Genomic DNA, 23,556 nt, shown 5'->3' with positions numbered 1-23,556 from the left:
GGCTAATCAATGATTTGGTGACTAGAGAAGCATCTACAGCAGACATGTCAAACAAAAGGCCCGGGGGCCGGATCTGGCCCGCGAAGTGGTTTCATGCGGCCCACAAAGCCATCCTGGAAACAGTGAGGGAACGGCCCCCACTGCCTTGGCCCTGGCCCAGAGACCCTCCTCCTGCCAGAGACCCTCAGATCTGTCCCACTCCTGCCCAGGCCCCCATAGGCACCCTTGATGCGAACGATGTAGAGCTGGCCACGCCCACCCAGTAGGCCATATGTACTCTAGCCACGCCCACCCAGTAGCCCACGCCCACCCTGGCCATACCCACCTGGCCCCCTGAGGGCAACCGCAATGCTAATGTGGCCCTCAATGAAATTGAATTTGACACCCCTGATCTACAGTGTTGGAGCTTGTGGTCATGGTAAGCCATAGAGGCACTAGGAAACATGACTTTCAGGGCAGTGGTGTTGATTTTATTACTTTTTTTAAAAAAGTCTGTGCTCTGTCCAAGGGTGCTTGGTAGGCTGCATGTACAGGCCTGGTCTAGAATTTATTTTGGAGCATTCAACTATCTAGAGCAGGCATGTCAAACTCATTTTGTTTGAGGCAACTTTTTATAAAAGAATTGCCATTAATTTGTTTTAATAAAATAATTTAAATCAATTTTTCACTTGATTTCAAATTAAATGAATGAGGGTTTTTTTAGTATAATTGCCAAATGCAATAAACTGGTTTTAGGTATATGTTACTGGAAGGAAAAAGCAATCCCTGTTGCGTTACTGATCCCAGAGAAACATCTGCATGTATGCAGGTAACCTTAGGGTGCCATAGTTATGGATGAGAAATATTGGTTGCAAAGTTGGCATTTCTGGATGTAATACAGATATTTTGGACTTATTTTTGTTTCTTTGCATGTTTGATATTTTTAAAAAGGCATATGCTACTGACTACGCTTATGCACATATGTAACATGATCACTGCTTGTCCAAAATTTTACTATACAGATAATACCCCCAGAAATTATTTTAGCCTTTTTAATAAATGTTGTTATTGATGTTAAGCTCATCATATATTGTTATGTATATACTAGGTTAATTATTTAAAGACTGAAGTGCAACATAACTAGATTCTAAATAATCTATTTTTCAAAACACGCAACAGTCCAAACAGTAAAAGTAAAGTCCAAATTAAGAATATTTCATTCTTAAGAATTTTTAGATTCAAAATAGTTTTCAAGAGTGTACAAAAGATACTATTTTTTCTAGAATCAGCTAAATTAGACATATTACATTGAGAAAAATGTTTCTCATTTCTTTCCTGTTACCTTTGATTTCATTGCAGAGATGTTAATATAAGAAATAGATTTTGTTATCTAATTTTACCTTCCAAAAGACAGAAGCAGATGAAAAATGTGAGGTTCTTTCCTGTTGGCTTTTCTGAATTAGCTGTTTTAGATGCTAAAAGTTTAGTTCTTAAAGAAGTAATCCTGTAAATAATTTTAATGTCCTCCTCTAGTGCAGGCTCTTTTATGACTCAAGGACTTCAACTCCCAGAATTCCTGAGCCAGCATGGCTCAGCTTGGAAACCTGTCCCTTTCCCCTCAGCATGGCTGGCTCAGGATTTCTGAGAGTTGAAGTCCATGAGTCATAAAAAAGAGCCAAGATTGCTAGCCCTGCAATAGGCTTAGGAAAACCAATAAGGGAGCTGGGTTGTTGTTGTTTTGCAAAAAAAAGGTTCCGGAACGCCGTTCTGAGCGTTCTATGAGAAAAAAAGCCCTGGGCAAAAAAACAAAGATGGCAAAGGAAACAAATCTAGGAGGGTACAAGGTTGGGGCATCAGTCCCTGCCAAAGGTATGGGCAAAGAGCCAGGTCTTTAGGGCTCTTTGAAATACCAGCAGAGTAGGAACTGTTTTGAAGGGAAACTCATTCCAGAGTTATTAATCACACAACTCTATCCAGGGTGAAGCTCATACATATAGGTATAGATTTCATTATGCACTAAAATATACGGTATGTCAGAAAGTTTGAATTGGCAGCATTTTAGGTTGCTGTGGATAGAAAGTAGATATCTATAGGTTTGTGATAGTTACATACTACATCCTGAAGAATAGTGGAAAATGCAAGGCTGAGTTCTAGGGGTAGAAAAATGTTCAGCATTCAAAATATGCAAAAAAGTAATTCTGTAATGAATTGATAGAACAAAATAAGAATATGCAGGAAAAAAATGGACCAAGAAGAGACCTCAAAATAAAACACAGTGTCTGATCAGCAACTGTTACAATTAAGCCTGCCTGTTTGAAATATGCAGTGTAACAATTCAATTCTTTAACCTGATTCTGATAATTAGAGAAGAAGAGTGATGAAAGGTTCCACCATGTGGGACAGACCACCTCTAATGACATGTATGTATATAAATAAGTATGTATATAAAAGAGTACATTTCTAGATACAAATCCTTCTCAAGAAAGGATACTGATAGAAATCCTTTCTAAATAAATTTACAAGCTATCCAAAAACAAGCATTCTCTGCATAGCCTCCAGATCCCTTATCATCTTTGTTGCTCTTCTGTGCACTCTTTCTAGAGTCTCAACATCTTTCTTGTATTGTGGTGACCAAAACTGGTTGCAGTATTCCAAGTGTGGTCTTACCAAAGCAGTATAAAGCAAAAGTAACACTTCATGTGACCTTGATACTATTCCTCTGTTGATGCGGCCTAGAATTGCATTGGCATTTTTGGCTATTGCTGCACACTGCAGGCTCATATTTAAGTGATTATCCACTAAAACTCCAAGATCCATCTCACCGTTACTGCTATTGAGTCAGGTACCACCTATTCTATACCTGTGCATTTGGGGTTTTTTAACCTAAGTCTAAAATCTTACTTTTCTCACCACTGAATTGCATTTTGTTCAATAGGGCTCAGTGTTCAAGTCTGGACCTTGAGCCTATCTTCTAATCATGTATTGGCTATTCCACCCAGCTTGGTGTCTGCAAATTTAATGAGTTCTCCTTCTATCCTCTCATGTAAATTGTTTATGAAGATGTTGGAAGAGTACTGGGCCTAAGAAAGAACCTTGGGGGTACCCCACTGCATGCCTCCCTCCATGTAGATGTAGTTCCATTAAGTACTACACATTGAGTGCAATTGATCAGCCAGTTACAAATGCATTTGGTGGTGGTGCTATCTATCCAACATTTTTCTATCTTACTAAGAAGTAGGTTGTAGTTTATTTTGTCAAATACCTTACTGAAGTCCAAGTATACTATGTCCAGATCATTTTGCTGGTTTGCTAATTTAGACACTTTGTCAAAGAATGCTTTGACAAAGCCATGTGAATAAATACATAAATGGTAAGTAAATGTTTAACTAAGGAATTTATATATTGGCCTGATCTTAAGGCAGCACAAAACTAAGAATTATTAATTAGTCAGGGGAAATCTTAAGTTTAAATTTTAAACTACTTATTTAGGAGAAGACTTGAATGAATGAAAGCTTTTATCAAGAGCAAGGCTTTATATTTAAAAAACCCAACAATCCTGCTCTGGTATTAAATCTATAATATTTGCCAGTACAGCAATATCATATGAATACTTCAGATTTAGCCAGGCTATTTGCCTCCTGTCTATCAAACTGAAGCAATTTCCTCTTTCCTTTTATTTTGACCATAATAGCTGTAACATAAATTCTGAGAACGTGAAGGAATCTGACATCACTTTTTCCAGATTAACTAATATTATCAAAAGGCATAAACTTTCATGAAGTTGAGCTAATTTCATTGGATATATGAAATGGTTAAACTGATATAGGATTTACGGTAAATTGGGATAAGGGAAGAGAGACTTACTGCATCTCTATTATGGTCCTCTTAAAAGTGTTTTCTTCTTTAAAATGCAGTCTCAGTACACCAGATAATTGTGAAAAGTAGGTTAGAGTTACACTGAAGGAAAGCCAAACTAAGAACCACTATGCTCTTGATTCAGAAGAGCAAACAAAAAACTATTCTTCATTCTGTACAATACTTTCAGGAAGAAATAGCTGTTTCAAAACATGTGGTCAAACCACATTGACCAAGAAACACACAAATGCAAGACTGCTATGAAACTAAAGCTGCAGTAGCGTTTGATGGAGTTTTTCATTATACCAATGGCCTACTTTTGAGTCACTGAACATTATAATTTTATACAAAACATTATTATTCAGTACTATATTAAAAAACAATATCAACACAACTGATACACACACACCCTTAGTACTTCTGGAAAAAAGGAGAATTATGGATTTTGAATACAAATGCAAAATATTCTAGGCACTCAGAATACACAAAGCAAATAAAACTCTCCATATGTCATAGCACTGCATTAAAATATTATTCAGTCCCAATCATTCCACTATATTACAAATAAAAACAATACCTCAGGCTCTCTGACCTCATAAACATGTTTTGAAGAAAGCCATTTTATTGCACTTTTGAAAAGCCTGAAGGGTTATACTCAAGTAGATTTATTTAGACAAATTACTTTACATAGTATGAAAAAAGGCCTGTAACAAAATACTGCAGAATAATCCCATTTCTAAAAAAAAATGTATTTATCATTAATAAAAACAAAATTATCCCAAATGAAATGACTCAAACAGCAGCAAATCTGTATTTAATACTGATTACAACTTTTAAATATCTTTTTAAAAAAGAACTTGAATAGACTTCCAACCATCTTCAAGGAAACAATTCAGTGAACAATTCCATAGAACCAGTGGCTCTTCTAAATACCCACTCTTTTTGATTTAACCTCACAACAATGACAAGATATAGAAATGATCATCTAAATGAGACTTCCAAAGGAAGAAATGGTGGGCTGAAGATGACTCCGCAAAAAGCAGAAACAAAGAACAAGCAGCCAGTGAGTAGACCACCTCTTCAAATCTTTCTGGATAAAGGAAAAACTGGAGATTGCTGACTTGCTTGCTCTACACAAGGAGACCACAAGACAGCAGTCTCTGACAAGTTTTGAGTACTGGGAAACAAGGGAATAGCTATTTTGCTCAGACTGTAGCCAGCACCTTTAAAACGATAGTAGTTTGCATATTTCCTTTTCTAATCACATTCAGAAATTGCTTAACTACTTTTCAGCTATTAGAAAGCTTTGGACTGACAAGTCTGAAAACACCAGGTGAGTTTGCCTTCAATACTTAATGAACGAAAAATTTAATTACAAGCTTAAGAAAATTAATCACTTTGAAATAAATAGCAAAAACCTAATTAAGACTTTGATTTTAGCAAGCTATGCATAGATTAAGGTTCCAGATAAATTTGAAACATTTTGGAATTAACTGAAGAATCTTTCCTGTGTAGCAGCAAAATTTACTTCTATGGATAGATTATGTCCAAAAGATGTTTTTAAAGAAATCACAGAAGAGGAGCAACCTTTATCTGATAAGATAGATGTCATGGTTCCGATTAATGAGACAGTGCAAACAACATTCATATATTGTTTTATCTAAAAAGTCTTAATAATGAAACGAAGCATCAGCACTCATGGTTGGATGCCAGAATCTGAATTCTTCTCCCCCTGACATCCCACATCATACAGGATCTCCCTCCCTTATTTACACGTCATAAATCACATTTACCAATCAATTTAACACACAAAGTTTCACTTCCCTTCTGAAGCGGCTCCCTTATCTTGTCAAAACATCCAGACTGCATTTCTCCCACGTTTTAGTGATTCAAAACCCAACAGTTAAAACAAAAGGCTGCCTCTTATATTGTCAATGCAAAAACATGTCAATGTTTGTAGCATTGACAATAGAATTGGCACTGAAAATGGATCTTACAAATGAGAGGCTATAAAAATGACATGGAAAAAGAAGTTCCACTGCTCATACAAAAGATATCAGTTGATGTTTTAAAACTCAAGAGAATTATAAATAATAAACCATAAGAGTGACTTGGATAATTCTTTTATATTGGATTTACAAGAGAGGTTTGGATGAATTTTGTCAGAAGGTAACAAAAGAAATGAAAAAGAAATCACATTTTATGACATTATTTGAATGGACTAAAAAGAAGGAATATAAAGTTGGTTTATTTGATCAAAGTTGAAATTGATATTTATTTCAGGCAACCTTAATGGATTTTACTGACATCAGGACTGAAATGATAATGCTTTAGGTTTTATGTAAACTTGTTTATACATTGAGATGAAGTCCAAAAATCATGAATCCCAGGCATATTTGTGCAATGGTATAAAATCCTTGAACTCTGGGATAATTGTAAAACAGCTGTTTATTGTTTAAGAACCATAAAACAATAAAATCAACCATTTATAAAATCTAAAAATCTAAAAATCGACTGCCTTAGCTTTCGCTGATCCACTGTCAGCGTCATCAGAGTAGATATTAGGGGATGGGGAGTTTGCTTATAAACCCAATTGACTTTGCGACCTACTCATTGATCGTGTGATGGGCCCACCTGTTCTAATTGACCATAGTTACTCTAGTTGTCCCGCATCTCCTTGTTCGCATTTTAATTATTGTTTATCTTTTCCAGGATCTTCTCAGGCACTCATGTCAGACTGATTGCAATATGATTGGTCTGTAGTTTCCTGAATCTGATTTTTCCCTTTTTTGAAGATGAGAACCACAGCAGCTCTTTTCCAGTCCTCTGGTAGTTCCTTGGTGCTCCGGGATCTTTGAAAGATATGGTTCAATAGTTCTAAGATCATGTCTACCAGCTCCTTCTGAAGTCTGGGTTGTAACCCATCAGGTCCTGGTGATTTGAATTCATCTAGAGTGGACAAGTGTTCTCTTACCATTTTCTTGCCTATTTTAATTTGAATTCCTACTCTGTCTTTTATGGTTCTGTTTTAGGCTATTTTTTTTTCTTTTTGTGTGAAGACAAATGCAAAGAATTAACCAGCTCTGCTTTCTTCCTGCTGCCTGTCACTTCCTTGCCATCTTCTCCCATTAGTGGACCAATTATTTCTTTGACTTTTTCTTGTTTTTTATATGTTGAAACTTTTTATTATTATTATTGACATTTGTTGCAAGTCTTACATCATTCTGAGCCTTTGCTTTTCTGACTATCTTTTCAGGTATGGGCTAGTTTTTGCCTTAGTTATGTGTCCCTCTTTCCATTTTTTATACTTATCCATTTTATCTTTCAATTTATCGAAGAATTCTTTGTGCAACCATGCTGGTTTCTTCTTGAATTTCTTACTTTTCTCTTTCAGTGGTATTATGCTGGGCTGGGCTTTTACAATCATATTTTTCAGAGTTTCCCAAGCTTCCTGAGTTTTTCTCCCCTTTAAGATTTTCATCCATGGAATCCTTCCTAAGCTCTCTCTAAATTTATTGAAATCACCTCTTTTAAAGTCCAAGACTTTAAAGTTTTATGTTCTATTGACTCCATTATATTGAATTCTAATATGACATGTGATCACTTTCCCGAATTTTCGGCAACTTCAACCCCTCTATCATTTCTTTTCTATTAGTAAAAAATTAGATCCAATATAGCTGTCCCTCTAGTTCTTTCCTCTATTTTTGGGATGATAAATGTGTCAGCTCATAAGGAACCTGTTTGATCTCCCATTTGATGCAGAGTTTGAAAGTCAGTGTTTAAAGTCAGTTTTGTTGTGGAAAGGCAGTAGGAAGTTGCCTCGCTTAATGACTATGGGATTCAGTTAATGTGGGCAATCATTTTCTCTGCTATGGCACCTGCACGATAGAACATTCTCTTCCACCAAAGTCAGGTTAGCTCCATTCCTATCACCATTCTGGAAATCTCTCAAGATCTATTTATGTCATCAGGTCTGAGGATACCAGGGAATTAGAAACATTTTTAGATGGCTCCCTTGTGGTTGATCTTTTACTCTCTCCATGTGATTCATATATTTTAAATTTTTAATAGTGTTTTTTATTTTAATAATTACTTTATACTTCTATAATTATTGTTTTCATACATTTGCTGCTTTTATTGTTTTATGCCACTCACAGTAACTTCTTATGAAATACTATAATCTCATATAAATGAGATTAATAAATAAATTAAGAACCCGGGCTGCAGGGACTGCCATGCTAAGCAATGTGATCATGTTTTATAACATCACTTAGCGACAGCAATACTGGCCCAAATTGCTCTTGTAAGCCAAGGACTCCATGCATAGCCAAGCTCCATACCCATCCATTCCAGAATACGTAAGTCCATAAGAGAAACAATCTATCCTGGAAAAATGTTCTTCACTTTCTATTCATATGTTAATGATAATAGTCTGACCACAACAAAGTTCTCATCACAATTGTGGTTTGCAGGTTATCAAAAAACTGACTGATGCAAGACTTTGGTAGATTACATCACTATTATATGTAGTAGGTACACATTATAGGTTATATTATATTATATTATATTATATTATATTATATTATATTATATTATATTATATTATATTATATTATATTATATTATATTATATTATATTATTATATTATATTAATTATATTGTAGGTTATATATTATATGTAGTAGGTACACATTATAGTCGGAAACGACTAGCACGCATGTGCGGGGGAACCTTTACCTTTTTACCTTACACATTATAGATTACAAACATCTGCAATAGATTCAGCACTATATATCTGATGATGTAAGAATTATTTCAAGGTGTAATGGTTAAGTTAAAAATCACAGATCCTTCAAAATCAGCCCATTTCCTTGTTTTAACCTTGCCAGCACTCTAGTTAATTTGTAGATGTACAGTATAATAATCAACAAATCAAAGGTGTCTTCAGAGGATAAAGACAGAAATATTTTTTTCAGTACTACTGTTTCACATTCTAATTCATATTTGTTTATCACAGTATACTGTTCCACCACAATTCTATTTGCTTATCATAGTTATTTATGCTATTAAGAAATAACAAAAATTCCCCTTTCAGAGTTTGAAAGCAGAATACATAAAATAAAAACACACCCACATGATTAAGTGTAAGGAATTGAGACATTTAGACTGCTCATAGGTTGTAAATAATAATGCAATAAGTCTGGGATATTTAGAAAACCTTTAGCTGTCTCATTCTACCCTTCAATGATCCATCTACTTTATTATTAATTCTGCAATAACTAGAACTTCACTTAACTGAAATTATCTTTGAAAGGCAGAATAAGGATTAATGTATGTTGTCATATATATAAATCAGTAGTTCCATAACTTCTTACAGACTGAAGAATAAAAGTTATCATCACTTCTTAATTCTTCCATAAGAAGTCTGGAAATTGCTTATAAATTACTACTACAGCTCCTTAAATTTAACTATTTAACTAATAATTTGGTTAAATACATTAAAAGAAAAGCAGTACATTGGAATTATACAAATTCTCAAGTATCTTCAACAAATAACTATTTTAGTAGCAACTACTGTATTCTCCTCTGAGATCACAACCCCAAACGTGCAGGCAAAACAAAGTGGAACACACATAGAAGCAAAGAATATTCCTACCTCATACGAAAATGCAAAGTGATCTTGATGTCACTATCAACATCAAAGACATGGTTGGGAGGGAACCAAAGTTTGGTCTCTGGGTCATAGAGTGCAAACAAACTGAAGCAGACTGGTGTGATTCCTATGAAAAATGAAAAATACAGAAAAATGAGAAACCCTCCAGATATGCCATCATATCATGCTGGGCACAATCCTAGAAGTCACTTCTTAATTTTACTGGTTGACAGTAAAGGCTTACCTAGTCCAGGATCCAGCTTCTCATAGTAATCAACCAGAAAGCCCAAAGCAGGTTATGAGCACCAGCAGTCCTCTCTCTGTAACTTTCTGGTTATTGACTAGTAGCCACTGATTAATGAACTCATGGGGAATAAAAATTATTTCCTTGATTGGAACTGCCCAAATTGTTGCTCAACACTTCATCTTGTGGAAACAGATGCCATAACTAAGATGGCATTCTTAAATTGCAAACAGAATTCAATTGCATTTGGTTTTCTTTATTTGAATCTCCTGCTACTCAGCTGCATTGGATTATCTTCAGTTCTTGCAAGAAAGAGAACTTTTTAATATCATATATTACTTTAATATATATATTATACATACTGCATACACACACATATATAAACAGCATGTATAATAAAATATATATTAAATATATATTAAAGTTCTTTTTATAGAGAGAATACACACACAACACACACACCATATATTATCTTTAGCTCATCTTCTTTCTACACATAGCCCCAAACCCTGCTAAAAAAAGGCTCTTTTTTTTTACATTACTATTATGACCCTACCACCAAGGTATTAATAAGGTACATCAAAGATTTAAGAGAAGGGAGAACCTCTTCAACAATATTAAAAGTAAAGATCTATTTGTGAAGTATTAGAAAGTCCCAGTTAAGGTTACTGCAGTAACCAAATCTTTATAAAACAATTTTATGAGCATTATGTAATTGTTAAAAAAGAATTCATACATCTGTGTTTTATTTTTATTTTTTTAATTAGTCAGTATTGGCGCAGTGAGTTAGGACACTGAGCTTGTCGATCAGAAGGTCGGCAGTTTGGCGGGTTGAATCCCAGTGACGCATAACAGAGTGAGCACCTGTTACTCGTCCCAGCTTCTGCCAACCTAGCAGTTCGAAAGCACGTAAAAATGCAAGTAGAAAAATAGGGAACACTACGGTGGGAAGGTAACAGCGTTCTGTGCGCCTTTGGCGTCTAGTCATGCCGGCCACATGACCACAGAGACATCCTCGGACAAGTGCTGGCTCTTCGGCTTTGAAACAGAGATGAGCACCATCCCCTAGAGTTGGAAACAACTAGCACACACGTGCGAGGGAACCTTTACCTTTACCTTATTTTTATCTACTCATCAAAACAATCTCACGTAATCCAGGTACAATTCTGTCTATTTTGCTATTATCTATTTCTGGCCTCTTAAGAATGTCCATATTTCTTCAATCTTATTCTTGCTTTCTTTCTTTGCCATGTCATTTTTCACTTCTTTGCCTCAGGATCATCAAAGAATTCTTGTGTTGTTATATCATATTGAAGTGGCCCTCCAGTCTCCACTTTTGAAGGATTGAGGAGTCTGTTAACAGCACCAAATCTTCTCATTATTTTCGCCTCTTGATATAATTGTCTTGGTCTAAATAGATTTTTTCCACCTTTTTTCCATTATAATCTTCAAAAGCCTGTATTTGTTGAATATTTAATTCTTCTGCCGATGTATTTGATTGTTCAATTTCTTCTGTTAAGTTCTGTCCCAATAAAATATTAGTTGTAGTCACAATTTGAGTTTGTTTCTTCGAGATGCTTTCTAGTTCTTTTCCAAAAGCTCTTATTTCATCGCCAGCTGCAGAAAGGAACTGATAAGTTTGGTAAGGTATTTCCCACATAGCATAGATTTGTTTTTGAAACTCTTCCATAGTGAAGGTTCACATCTGGTGTTCAAGGTTAATCTTATCTTGTTTTTCTTAAATATTTTCTTGATTTTTTTAAAAGAGAAAGTCATATTGCACTTTCAGGTTTAGCCAATGAGTGTCCCCCAATTACTTTGAAAATTCTTTTCTTTTAGTCCGTTTCTTTTTTCAACGTTTTTTTAAAAACACCCCTGGGCTTGCTCGCCACTTATTTGAAGGGAGGGTTGAATTCCCCCCTCGCTCTCCACAGTGAGGAAGGTACTTAGCAGCATATTTAGGTGAAAAGAAGATTAAGGTATAAGAGAGGAATCTTACCCCCGTCTCTTCCATGCTGCTTTAATGTTGCCTGATGGTAAGTTTGACTTCGGCTGTCTGCAGCCTAGTAACTGGCCATATTACTATGGCCAGTCTTTTGTCCACCAGTACGAAGGGAATGCAGGCACTAACGGAGGGGTTGCGGCTCCCCCGCGTTTCTGCAAAAGCCCCTTCTTTCTGGTCCAGGGCAACTCTTCTGCCCTTTTAGGACCCCCCCAGCGATGCAAAACTGTATGTGGAAGACGAGAGCCGTCCTCCAGACATCTATGTCGGCTGATTTCAATACTAATATTGAAATGATATGGATTAAGATGTATATATGTTAAAAATGATAGAATGTAACTGATATACTTGGATGTAGTGACATGAGAGGATGTATTAAATGTTGAAATGGAAGAAATTTTAGTTAACTTTTAGTATGTGGAAACTATAAGTGAGAAACAAGAATATTATATTGTCCTCCTCCTCTTTCTCCTCCTTCCAATTGGTATTCTAATGACTACTATTCTAATATTGTACTACTAATATTGATATGGAAATGAGATAAATAAGAAGTGTATTACATTGTGTAAAGGGAAAGGAGGTTATTTAGCAATATGAAAATGAGAAATTTTAAACGTTTAATTTCAATATCAATGTAAAATCAAAGCTAGAAAAATATATAAGGCGCTTGAGTTTTAAAGGTGGAATGTTAAAATATAAAATATACTAAAGTATTGATAAATATAAGAAAACTATTAAATGACTGATGGATAGCAATGAGAAGTATGTTAATTCAGATAAGAGATAGTATGTATTAAAGGAAAAAAGAGAGAGGAAGTATTGGTTACAACAATTTGGAGATTTGTAATAATATGTATTTGTCTGAAATGGAACTATTGTAACCCAGACACCACATTGCTTTTTAAAGATACTATTGTAATATTGGAAAACTAATTTTAAAAAAATTGTTAAAAAAGAAGACAGACTCAAAGCTTCATATAGTTTGCCAGGAAATATGAATGCACATTAACTACAACGAAAGTTTTTATCTACAGAAAAACTTCTGTACTTCCTTCTGAGAAACAAGCAATCTCTTTAGGCCAGTTTTCTAAATTACAAATTGAAAGGGAATTTATCAAAAGAATAGGGGCTACATATGTCTACCACAAATAGAGGTTTAGACAAGCCAAAACCTATTGTTTGTTACCTATCTTCTGTGCAATATCAATGCAGATCTCTTCAGCACAAGGAGTCCCTTTCATGTATATCTGGTATTGTTCTTCTGCCTCACCCTTCCAGTGCAAGAATACCCTCAGACCTCCAGTAGGTGAAAAATGGCATCTCTCCATGGCTGATTCACTATGTTTTATTGCAGAGTGGCAGAGAGGCATCATGCTAATGTTCAATCCTTAGCTGAAGAAAACATAAAAACATCATTTAGAAAAGCTGAAACATTTGCAAGAGCAGATCATTATAAGGAAACCATATCCATGGCAGATGACAATTATTCTCAAAATATTAAATGACCTGATTATAAAAAAATGCCTATTTCAATTTAGCTTAGAGAGGCAACTCAAGTCAAAGCGATTACCTAAATACACACTGATAGCCAGCATGTTAAGTCTTACATATTTCCTGTTCTTCACAAAAAAATAATAATCTTTTTTTTTGCATGCAGAACAGGAAGTTACAGAGAAAAAAGTATTTATCTCCTCTCTAAAAAAATAGGCACACTGCTATCTCAAAATGCAATAATTCTAAAAAAAAGCCATATTCTTGTGCTGCTGATGGAACGTTTTAGAGATACAATTTCTAAGTGAAAACTATCAGGTATTATTCCTTGGATGTTACCAGAATGAAATAACTTTTTATTAGTGGCAACCAGATACTATTTTGTATCTATTTCTGTAAAAATTCAGAAGAATCATGCTGATAAACTTAGCAATGTGATTAAAAATTAAGAAATCTTTACAAAGATTTACTCTATAGCTTCCAGATTTACTATTTTTCAGCTGAGATTCTAAAAATGAACAGAATCATAGATTCTCGATTCTTACTTGCCTAGAAAAAGATCTTTCAGCATAAACAATAATCAATACAATATTAGCTCAAGCATTCAATCATTCAAGCCATCATGGTACTCATACTAAATAAAAGCAAGGAAGATGAATTTTAGGTCTCCCTGGCAATTATACAAATCTGCAATAAAATATAACTTTCTTAAATAAACAAATTAGAAAACAGCACTATTTATAATTTTTTCATTAATACTGGGAAGAACAGAATTCTGCCCATACCATCAGTTGTTTCTCTCTGTTTCTGCCTCCCCATCAAACAAACAACCACAATTAAAAATCATAGTAATTAGAGCCCAGGACACTCACAAACACTTAAACTAAGCATGAAATGAGCTCATTCATACTATTAGAGCCCCAAGCTTGATAGAACAATCAGGTTTTAGTGGCTAGAGAAAGACCAGCAGTATCTGGACAAGTCTGATTTCAGGGGGGACAAAGTTCCAAAGGGCAGATACCTTGGCAAAAAAAGATTTTCCTCCTGGGTCCCAACAAGTGACTCTCTCTTGCAAATGTGACCCAGAGCATTCGTCTCCTACTGAAACTAGCAGAAAGGGTAGCCACCACTAGGGAGAACAATCCCATAAGTAAACTGGCTCCAAGCCATGAGGGGCTTTCAAGATAACCACAAGTCTTGAATTGCACCCTGAAACATATTGGTAGCCAAAGCAGTTCACCGAGTTGTCATAAGTGCAGAACAACCACCTTCTTTAACTGCTTATGCTGCTGCATTTTGCACCAGCTGAATCCTCTGAATGCTCCTTAAGGGCAGCCTCATGCAGAACATGTTAAAATAATCCAATCGGAAGGTGACTAAGGCACGAGTGACTGTGAGCCCTCAAGGAAAGAACACAACTAATACGTAACACAAAGCTGTACAAAATCCCTCCTGCACTGCTGCTACATGCTCATTGAACAGGAGCTGTGCATCTAGGACGAACACCCCCCCCCAACGGTATACAAGATCTATCTGAGGCAGTGTAAAAGCATCCAGAACAAGTGATGGAAAGTTACCAGAATCAGGAGGCACTAAAACCAAAGGCCACTCAGTGTTATTAGAGTTGAGCCAAAGCCTATTGTTTCCCATCCAGATTCTCAAATTCTCCAGACACCAAGATATGATCTCCACAGCACCACAGCATACCCAAGTGAAGATGCATAATTGGATATCATCTGCATACTAATTGCATGCTTGATCACACAGCATCTTCTCTAACTAGAGGACCTCTTGCAACTACCCAGCAAACTAAGATAATTAACTGTTTGATTCCATCAGTTAAGCTTAAGGAGATCACAACATACTATGGTATAAACACAAATCTCACCAGTCCTTCTATATCCAGCTATTAAGAATTTTGTCGCTTTACTGATTTGGGATTAAGTACTAATTTAAGATAACACTATCCTTCTTGATCCAAGCTACATAAGTGTTATTTATGCTGAATTAACCATTGTGGCCTGTATTTATATTCCTTAAAAAATATAAGCACTCTACACACTGTTTTGTGCAAGGTGGATCTGCTCTGGCTCAGACTGATAAACCCACCTCATTACTGACACTTAATACAAGTCGTTCCACTGGACGCTTCTAAAAGATGGCTCTGAATTTTGCTATCCTTCAGAGAAGCCTGCTGGCTAAGCATACAGTAAGAACAGAAATATTAGGCAATGAATTAGCATAAATAAGGAATAAGCCTATTCTTTATTTTATGTTAAGTCACTTTGTAAACGTATTTAACTATATAAAGCTTCTTTTTAAAGTTTGAACATGTTTTATCACCTCTGTCCTTCTGGCATTCCTAAACTGAGGCAGAATACTAACTAAGGAGGCAAGTCCAGATGTCCCTCATTAAAATTTAGTCTTTCAGTGAGCTCACTATTTTGTCTGCAATACAGAAATAGTACTGACTATAGAGACTGTTGTTTACTTATAAAGCATGCCTCTGTAAAATAATTTACAAGGTTGTTACACTGTCATCTGAATAAAATATTAAGATAAATGCACTTCTATGTTTCAGGTCTATATATTTATCATCTCTAAACATTAGAAAAACTTTTAGTTTTTCACCTTTTTTTCTGCTTGCTCACAAGAACTGCTTTGCTGAATCAATCCAAAGACTCATCTGAGAGAATAATTCAGAAATATCTCTGCAAATGGGTCTTTTTTTTTAAAAAAAGGCTACTTAATCTATAATCATTGCCAGATACCTCTCACAATTCTGACCTTGATTTCTTTTCTCTTTTTAGTCTACTGGAAAGGGAGTTATGTAGCCACTGTTTGGATAGATGTTGGGATTTCGGAGGCATCTACACATTTAAAGAACGGTTGGTTTCTTCGCCATCCTATGCTTCGTTCTACTGTAATATTTTCGTTACAGATAACACACCGTGTTATCGAAGGACCGTGCCCTCCTCCACACCGTACACTGAGGCTCTGTATCAGCAAATGACAGCTGACAGAAACTTGACAAGACCTTCTCCCTCATCGGTCGGTTCCCCATGCATTTGGTTCAAACCCCCATTTTCTAAAGTTATTTCAGTCTTAGCCTCTCTCGGCGTCCCTGTCACATTCCGGACTTCTCGCACCCTCGGTGCGCCATTTCCTCCAGAGCTATCAGTCAGTTCCTCTATTCTCCCGGCCGCACCATTTAGGTCCGTGGAGTCTCCACCTGCCAAGTCCCCCCGACCCAACCGCTACCTACCTCAGAGGCGGCAGGAGGAGGAGGAACCCACCGCTACTTTCACGCCACCGCGGTGGCCAAAACAATCTCAATCAATCAAAGAGAAGCAGCTCCGGCCCCCTCCCTCCTTGTCTGGCTTGTGAAACCGAGACAAACCTTATTATTGGCTTCATGAGACAACTTCTCTCATTGGTTCGTGTTCTGCTCCACTCCCTCCTTCTCCCTATCAGGCTACGCCGTAAAGTAAAACTCGGCCCACTTTGAAGGCTCGTGGTTGGAAGCTTTAAAGATGATTGGCTTCCCCCGAATGCGCGAACGACTCTGGATTTAGCCCCGCGTGCTACTGTCTACCCAGTCTTGCTAGATCAGGGGTAGGCAACCTTGGTTCTTTTATGACTCGTGGACTTCAACTTCAACAGTCCACGAATCATAAAAGTGCTAGATGGTTTACAACGCCTGAGTTGGCGCCCGTCCGCCACTGGGTTACGGCGTCGCTTAAACTAAAGAAAGAGCACGTCTCCGGACGCTGCAGTCTGAAGGCCCAGCCTGACTGCATCCGAGAACCACGTGGCGATCCGAAAGAAGCCTCCCGTTAGTTTCAACGTATACCCTCTTTAATTATCACTCTTAATGGTTGCGATTTAATACGTTACCTAAAATCTAAATTAGCAAGCTTTAGAATACATTCGCCACGTAAATAGTAGTCAGAGCACCAGGTGATGCTTAGAATATGCTACCCTTTCCGAATATATATATATATATATACAGTGCTTTTTTTGTAAAAGAAAAAGGTGCCGGAACTCTCACATGTCATACAACCTGCCTTGCCTACCCTATAAGGTTCCATCCAAAAAAGGTGCCGGAAACTCCGTTCTGAGCGTTCTATGAGAAAAACCCTGTAGATGATAGATAGATAGATAGATAGATAGATAGATAGATAGATAGATAGATAGATAGATAGATAGATAGATAGATAGATAGATAGATAGATAGATAGATAGATAGATATAGATATAGATATAGATATAGATATAGATGATATAGATTCATATATATATTCATTCGGTGTTGGGTCCTCAGACCTGACCATTCAAACAATTTGCCATTTTAAAGTATATATGTTGGGTCAGAGGACCCAACACCGAAATCAATATATATATATATATATATATATATTCGGAAAGGGTGCTCTCTAACTACTATTTACGTGGTGAATGTATTCTAAAGCTTGCTAATTTAGATGTATAATTAGGATGACAGGGTAAAATTGGTTCAGTGGATGAAGCCCAAGTAATCAGATTTTATATATATATATATATATATAAATCTGATGTACCCAATCCTAAACAGCACAGTATTTAGGTTTAAGGTAACCCATATTTCAAAATAATATCAAAGGAGAAGTGCGGGCCAAGAAATCTTAACCTGAAGGAAGTGTGACCATAATCTTGATCCTCGAGAAAAGAAACTTATCCATTGAGTTCATAGAAATTTTACCTGTGCGATTATAGGTTTCAGCGTTGCTTATCTGAGCAATATGCTTGAATAGGAGTACAGATCCAGTTAGAAACGCCAACATAAAGATAAGCAGAATTTAGTTCTGTTTATACTTTGGCAGTCTTTAAGAGTGAAACACAAGACTATGAACATTGTTATAAGGTGGGCAACCATTAAACAAACATTGCCCCGCACAGCCCCTTAAATAATACAGTATGCCTTCAGATTAGGTCAAATTGAAAATCTTGCTAACAGTTAGTAACTGATTATGCAGCAATTTAGTATTCCTAACCCTTCCTATTTATTTGTTTAATAATCCTTACAAACAATCCTCCAAAGAAAAGAAACATTGCAGATGAAGAGATCCGAGGCCAATATTTAACAGTTGGCTTAAAGCCACTCCTGAAAATAAAAGCAAGGGCAAGAAGAAACTTGATAGATTTTTATTTATAGCTCTTGTAGTTAGTTGCTATCTAAGCTCAGATTTCTTCTCCTATTTTCCACACAGCAACAACTCTGAGGTGAATTGGAAGAGAATGACTGGCCCAAATCTATCCAGCCAGCTATCATACCTAAGGTGGGGCTAGAATTCACAGTCTCCTAATTTCTAGCCTGGTGCCTTAACTACTACCCGTAGACCAAATTAGCTTTCGGATGTTGGCAGGATTTCTAGAAATCATATTTACTTAGTTACCAAGTGCTACTTCTTACCTAAAGTTTCTAGATTAGATCTAGTTTACTGATGTACATTCTTATTTCTGCCTTCTCTGTTATTCTGTCTGTTGGAATAACATTAGATTATTACAAAGAGCTTTTGTGATTGTGACTTGATACAATGCATGTGGGTGGAAAGGGAACACAGAACAGTCAATAGAGGACATTTGTGTGGGAAACTTTATAAAAACACTGGGAACATATTCAAGAGAAAAAGATCTTAGTTGAGATGACTCCAAGCCAAAAATGCCTGAAAACAAAGCAAACACAAACTTGGAAAAGGAGTTTGGCCCCACATAGCTAAATAATCTTAGGCACTCAAAGAGATTGTGTCACATAGTTAGACAGTGAGAAACTTATTATTTCAAAGGCAGCCATTAGCCATATATATAAATTATAAACATTTCAAAGAGGAGGCACTGGTTTTAACATACATATATAGCCTCAAACTGTTCCATTCCGTAAGCAACATAATGCAGACCATAGAAAAGTAGAATGAAATAGGCTGAAGAAATTAAAGGCATGAAAGAGAAGAAAGAAAACAAAGCTAAATTTACACTAACACTACCCACTGTATCTGCAAACTATCCTTGCTCATACAATCTTTCATATGTTGCCTTTTAAATTTTCACCTTGTTTCACAATACAGTATCATCCAGTCACAACTTTCCCAGTTTTAGTAGTCACTCTTCCTTCATATGTTTGTTTTGTAATTGTAATGTTGAAGGAAAAGTCTTCATTATGGTTCAGTCCAAGCCGGGGATAAACAACATGGCGACTGCTTTAGAAAGAAGGTTGCAGTTTATTGAAGAGGAGAGCCAGACAGGAAGATGGCTCCAGAAGAAAAAAGAAAAGAGCTGAGCACATGTAGGGAGTGAGTTTTTATACCCTCTTGAGCCTTTTGTTTGGAGTTGTTTCCTATTCCTGTTTGAGGCTATTTCCTTTTTAAAAAAAACAAGTTTTATTGATTTTCCAGTTTAACATCCAAATATTTAAAAAGCATCAGGGTGACTGGGTAATCAAAAGTTCAGTAACAGAGCTTTTAGTACATAATTCAAGTTACATTATCAAAACATCCTTCTCTATTTCCCTTAACATTTAATATAGCATGCTTAAACTAGTAGATTTCTAAAAATAACATGATCAGTTAAAACATTTGTCAGTCCAATTTTGATTATACATATCCATGTCCTGTTTTTAAATTTTACCTATTTTTTGATTTTGGTTATAGTATTCAAGTTTAGCCTTTAACATCCAAAATAACATCCACAAGCCAAATTTCCCTTATTTCACTACACAAATATTGTAGCATCTAAGATACACACAATACCTATATGGGTAAACTCTACCTATATTTCATAAACATTTTCTATTTCTCATCCTGATACATCACACGTTACCAGTACAATAACCAACATTTATCAATCTACTTCTACTTATACATATCCAAATTCTATTTTGATTTTTACCTAATTCTTAGTTCTTAGCTGAAGTATTCAAATATCCTTTAACAACGATAATAGCATCCATAACCCAAATTTCTGTTATTTCACTACACAAATTATAATATCTAAGATAAGTCTGATAAATACATAAACATATTCTAATTTTATCTCATAAACATTTTCTATTTCACATCCTAATAGATCACACATTACTAAAAGAGTAGCCTTTAGTAACTCTCTAACAGATCATTTTTTACACCTAACTCTAGCTTTCTTTTTCTGCCAACTAGATTTCCAGACCAAAACCTTTAGGTTGTCAGATAGGTCTCCCTTTGTTCCAGCACATATTGTTTGAATCATAGGAAACCATCTAACCATCAATAATCCAAAAAAGCTAAACAATTTGTAATCATTAGGTTGTTGCCCTGTTGGTTCAAATCTCTGTATTTGCTCTAGTGTCTTTATCTTCAGTTTGGTCTGGTCTCTTCCTTCTTCTGGGTTCTTCTGATTTAAGTAGAAGGTCGTATCCAATTTTGTAGTTGATGCTTGGCTGTCTGGGCTTTCAATAAGCTGTCTTTGTTGATCTTTAGCATCCTCTATTTTGGCATTACTATCTTCCGCTTCATATACTTTTGAAGTTTAGATGCTCTTTAGATGGAGTCAAGATTTGAGTATTAAATTTTTTCATATCTTGTTCCTTAAAGTTCTCTGTCTTAGTGATAGTTCCTTATACTTTTGGAGTTGTAGGTTCTTTGGATGGAGTCAGGATTTGGATACTAAATTTTTCAATAGCTTGTTGTTGTTCCTTATATTCCTCTGTCTTAATAGTAGTTTCTTTCAATTTTGTTGTTTTCTGGATTGTAAGTTCTTTAGTTAGGATCTGGGTTTCAGTTTGTGGATTCAAGCTAGTGCCTTTATCTTTCAGTCTGGAGTTAATTATCTCAGTGGCTTTGAGAATTATTTCAAGTATGAGCTTATAGTCAATCAAAGTTTGTAGCTGGTCTCCCTCCATTTCTGGAATAGGTATAGATAGTCCTTTAGTGGAGGCTAATTTTTAAACAAGAGTCAGTAAATGTTCACCTCCACAGATCTTAAAAGCCAAATTTACCTCCCAGCTGTTTCAAGTTTTTATCTTTAGCTAGTGCCAAGGACAGATATAAGTTGTAAACAGATTTATTTGCCAGTGATGTTCACTTGCTGTACTAGGCTTAGCCACAAGATGTCCCCAGAGTTATTTAAAATTCTTTTCAGAGTAGGCTTTTATCAGATTTAAGTTCTTCGTCTATTTTCTTTTTTCCTCTTTTTTTGTCAAATATATTGTTCTGAACCAGCCAACTACCGGCCTTGTAATAAGGCAAACCCCTGTTCAAGTAGTAGAGACTGGAGAGCGTCTGAGGCTGCAAAGCGTCTGCCAAGTTTAATTCACAAGCAAAACAACAGAACAAGAAACACAAGAACTTGAATCCTCAAGCGGAAGGGTTGCTTTCAGCAACCAGCCCCTCCCCAAACACTCCTTTTATTTAGAGTTCAGGGCGTGGTCTCCCTGTGCCTCCTCCCGAGGAGTCCCACAGCCTTTCTTTGTTTGTTCCTGCTCGACTGCCTCCTGCGTCGGGCGTCCTTGAACAGGGCCAGCTGTGGGTCATCATCCTCCGCACTATCGGGCTCACGCAGCTGAGAAGAGGGCCCCAGCTGAGGGCTCTGCGAAGCCTCCAAGCCATCATCAGCCGGTTCGTCTTCCACACCCTCCTCCTCCCCCTCATCTGAGTCATCCGATACATCTGAGCCGGCTGCCGGACCCACCGGCTGGCCCTGAGTCACAACACTATCCCGCACCGCAGGGCCCTTCCCCCGGGGCTGCCGATCCGGATGCGGTCGGGATGGGAATTGTTCGTGAAATGCTGTCACCAACGCAGGGGCATGAACGGCGGTCGCGTCTTCCCATGTGAAGTCCTCCGGCCCGTACCCTTTCCACTCGATCAGGTACTGGAAGCGACCTTTCAGCCAGCGGGAGTCCCTGATGCTGGCGACCTCGTACTCGGGGGTGCTGCCTCCATCACGCGGTCCTGATGGGGGAGGTTCCGCTTGGCGAAGTGGACAAGCCGGTTGTTCGGGGACCAACAAGGACCGATGGAAGACGGGATGCACGCGCAGGGAACGTGGCAGAGTTAAACGATAGGCGATCGGATTGATGACAGCCTCGACTGGGAACGGTCCAAGGTAACGGTGGTCCAGCTTCCTCGCCGGCCGAGTGGATGGTAGGTTCCTGGTGGACAGCCAGACCCGATCCCCCACCGATAGTGGAGGCGTATCCCTTCTCGACCGATCGGCGAACCTCTTGTAGTCGGCCTTGGCCTTCTCCAGCTGCCGTCGCACCAACCGATGGATCGCCTGTAACTCTGCCATGAATTCGTTCGCTGCCGGCTCCGGTGAGTCCACGGGAGAAAGGGGGAAAAACCGGGAGTGATAACCCACGTTGGCCAAGAACGGTGTCATCTGCGTGGAGGTGTGCTGCGAGTTGTTAAAGGCAAACTCGGCTATGGCCAAATAGTCCACCCAATTGTCCTGCTGCAGGTTAACGTAGCAGCGCAGATACTGCTCTAAGATGCCGATGACCTTCTCGGTACCCCCGTCGGTCTGAGGATGATGCGCGGACGAGAGGCAAACCTTAATGTCCAACGCCCGCATCAACTCCTGCCAGAAGCGGGCTGTAAACTGGGCCCCCCTATCGGAGACGACTCTATCGGGAAGGCCGTGCAGCCGGAACACCTGTTGGATGAACATGCGACTAGTGGCGCAAGCTGACGGTAAGCCGCGACAGGGGATGAAGTGCGCCATCTTGGTCAACATGTCCACCACCACAAACACTGTCGTGAAGCCGGAGGATGGGGGTAGATCCGTCAGAAAGTCCATGGACACAGCCCCCCAGGGTCTCTTGGGTGTTGGCAAAGGCTGCAGTAAACCAGGCGGGGCCCCTGTCGCTGACTTGGCCTGCCTGCATGGGATGCAGGAGGTGACATAAGACTGGACATCGTGTCGGACTCGGGGCCACCAGAAGGTACGGGAGACCAGGTTCAGAGTCTTGAACAGGCCAAAATGCCCCGCAGCCGGGTTATCATGACACTGGCTGAGGACGAGTCCCCTGAGTGGCCCTCCTGGAACATAGAGCCGGTCACGATAATACAGGAGTCCATCCGTGACCGACCAAGGCGAATCTGGCCCCACCTCTTCCTTCCGCTGAGCCACCCACGCCTCCTGCTGCTGCGCCTCCCGGATCCGAGCCCGTATATCCACCGGCTCCCGCACCGCAGCAAAAGACTCGACGGGGATCACGGTCCTGGGCGGAAGCTTGTCTTCCGCTCGGGTGTACTCGGGCTTCCTGGACAGAGCATCCGCTCTCTGGTTGTGCCCGCTTGGTATGTACCGCACCCGGA

General features: G+C 37.9%; 1 protein-coding gene across 3 annotated transcripts in view; it reads right to left on the bottom strand.

The window, feature by feature from the left end:
- Positions 1-16,641, bottom strand: part of TYK2 (tyrosine kinase 2) — a 47,873-nt gene extending 31,232 nt beyond the window's left edge. Inside the window, exons 1-3 of one of the 3 annotated variants that reach the window (XM_081320877.1) lie at positions 16,626-16,641; positions 12,921-13,126; positions 9,492-9,615 (exon numbers count right to left, since the gene is read on the bottom strand). In XM_081320877.1, coding sequence (XP_081177003.1) covers positions 9,492-9,615; positions 12,921-13,107 — 311 coding nt within the window. In that variant the 5' untranslated portion in view covers positions 13,108-13,126; positions 16,626-16,641. The other 2 variants (XM_081320875.1, XM_081320876.1) reach the window with 2 other exon arrangements.
- Positions 16,642-23,556: the final 6,915 nt, after the last annotated feature.

This window comes from Vipera berus (genome assembly GCF_964194415.1).
Source record: "Vipera berus genome assembly, chromosome: 2".
NCBI classification, from domain to species: domain Eukaryota; kingdom Metazoa; phylum Chordata; class Lepidosauria; order Squamata; family Viperidae; genus Vipera; species Vipera berus.
This window is presented reverse-complemented; position numbering and strand designations above follow the sequence as displayed.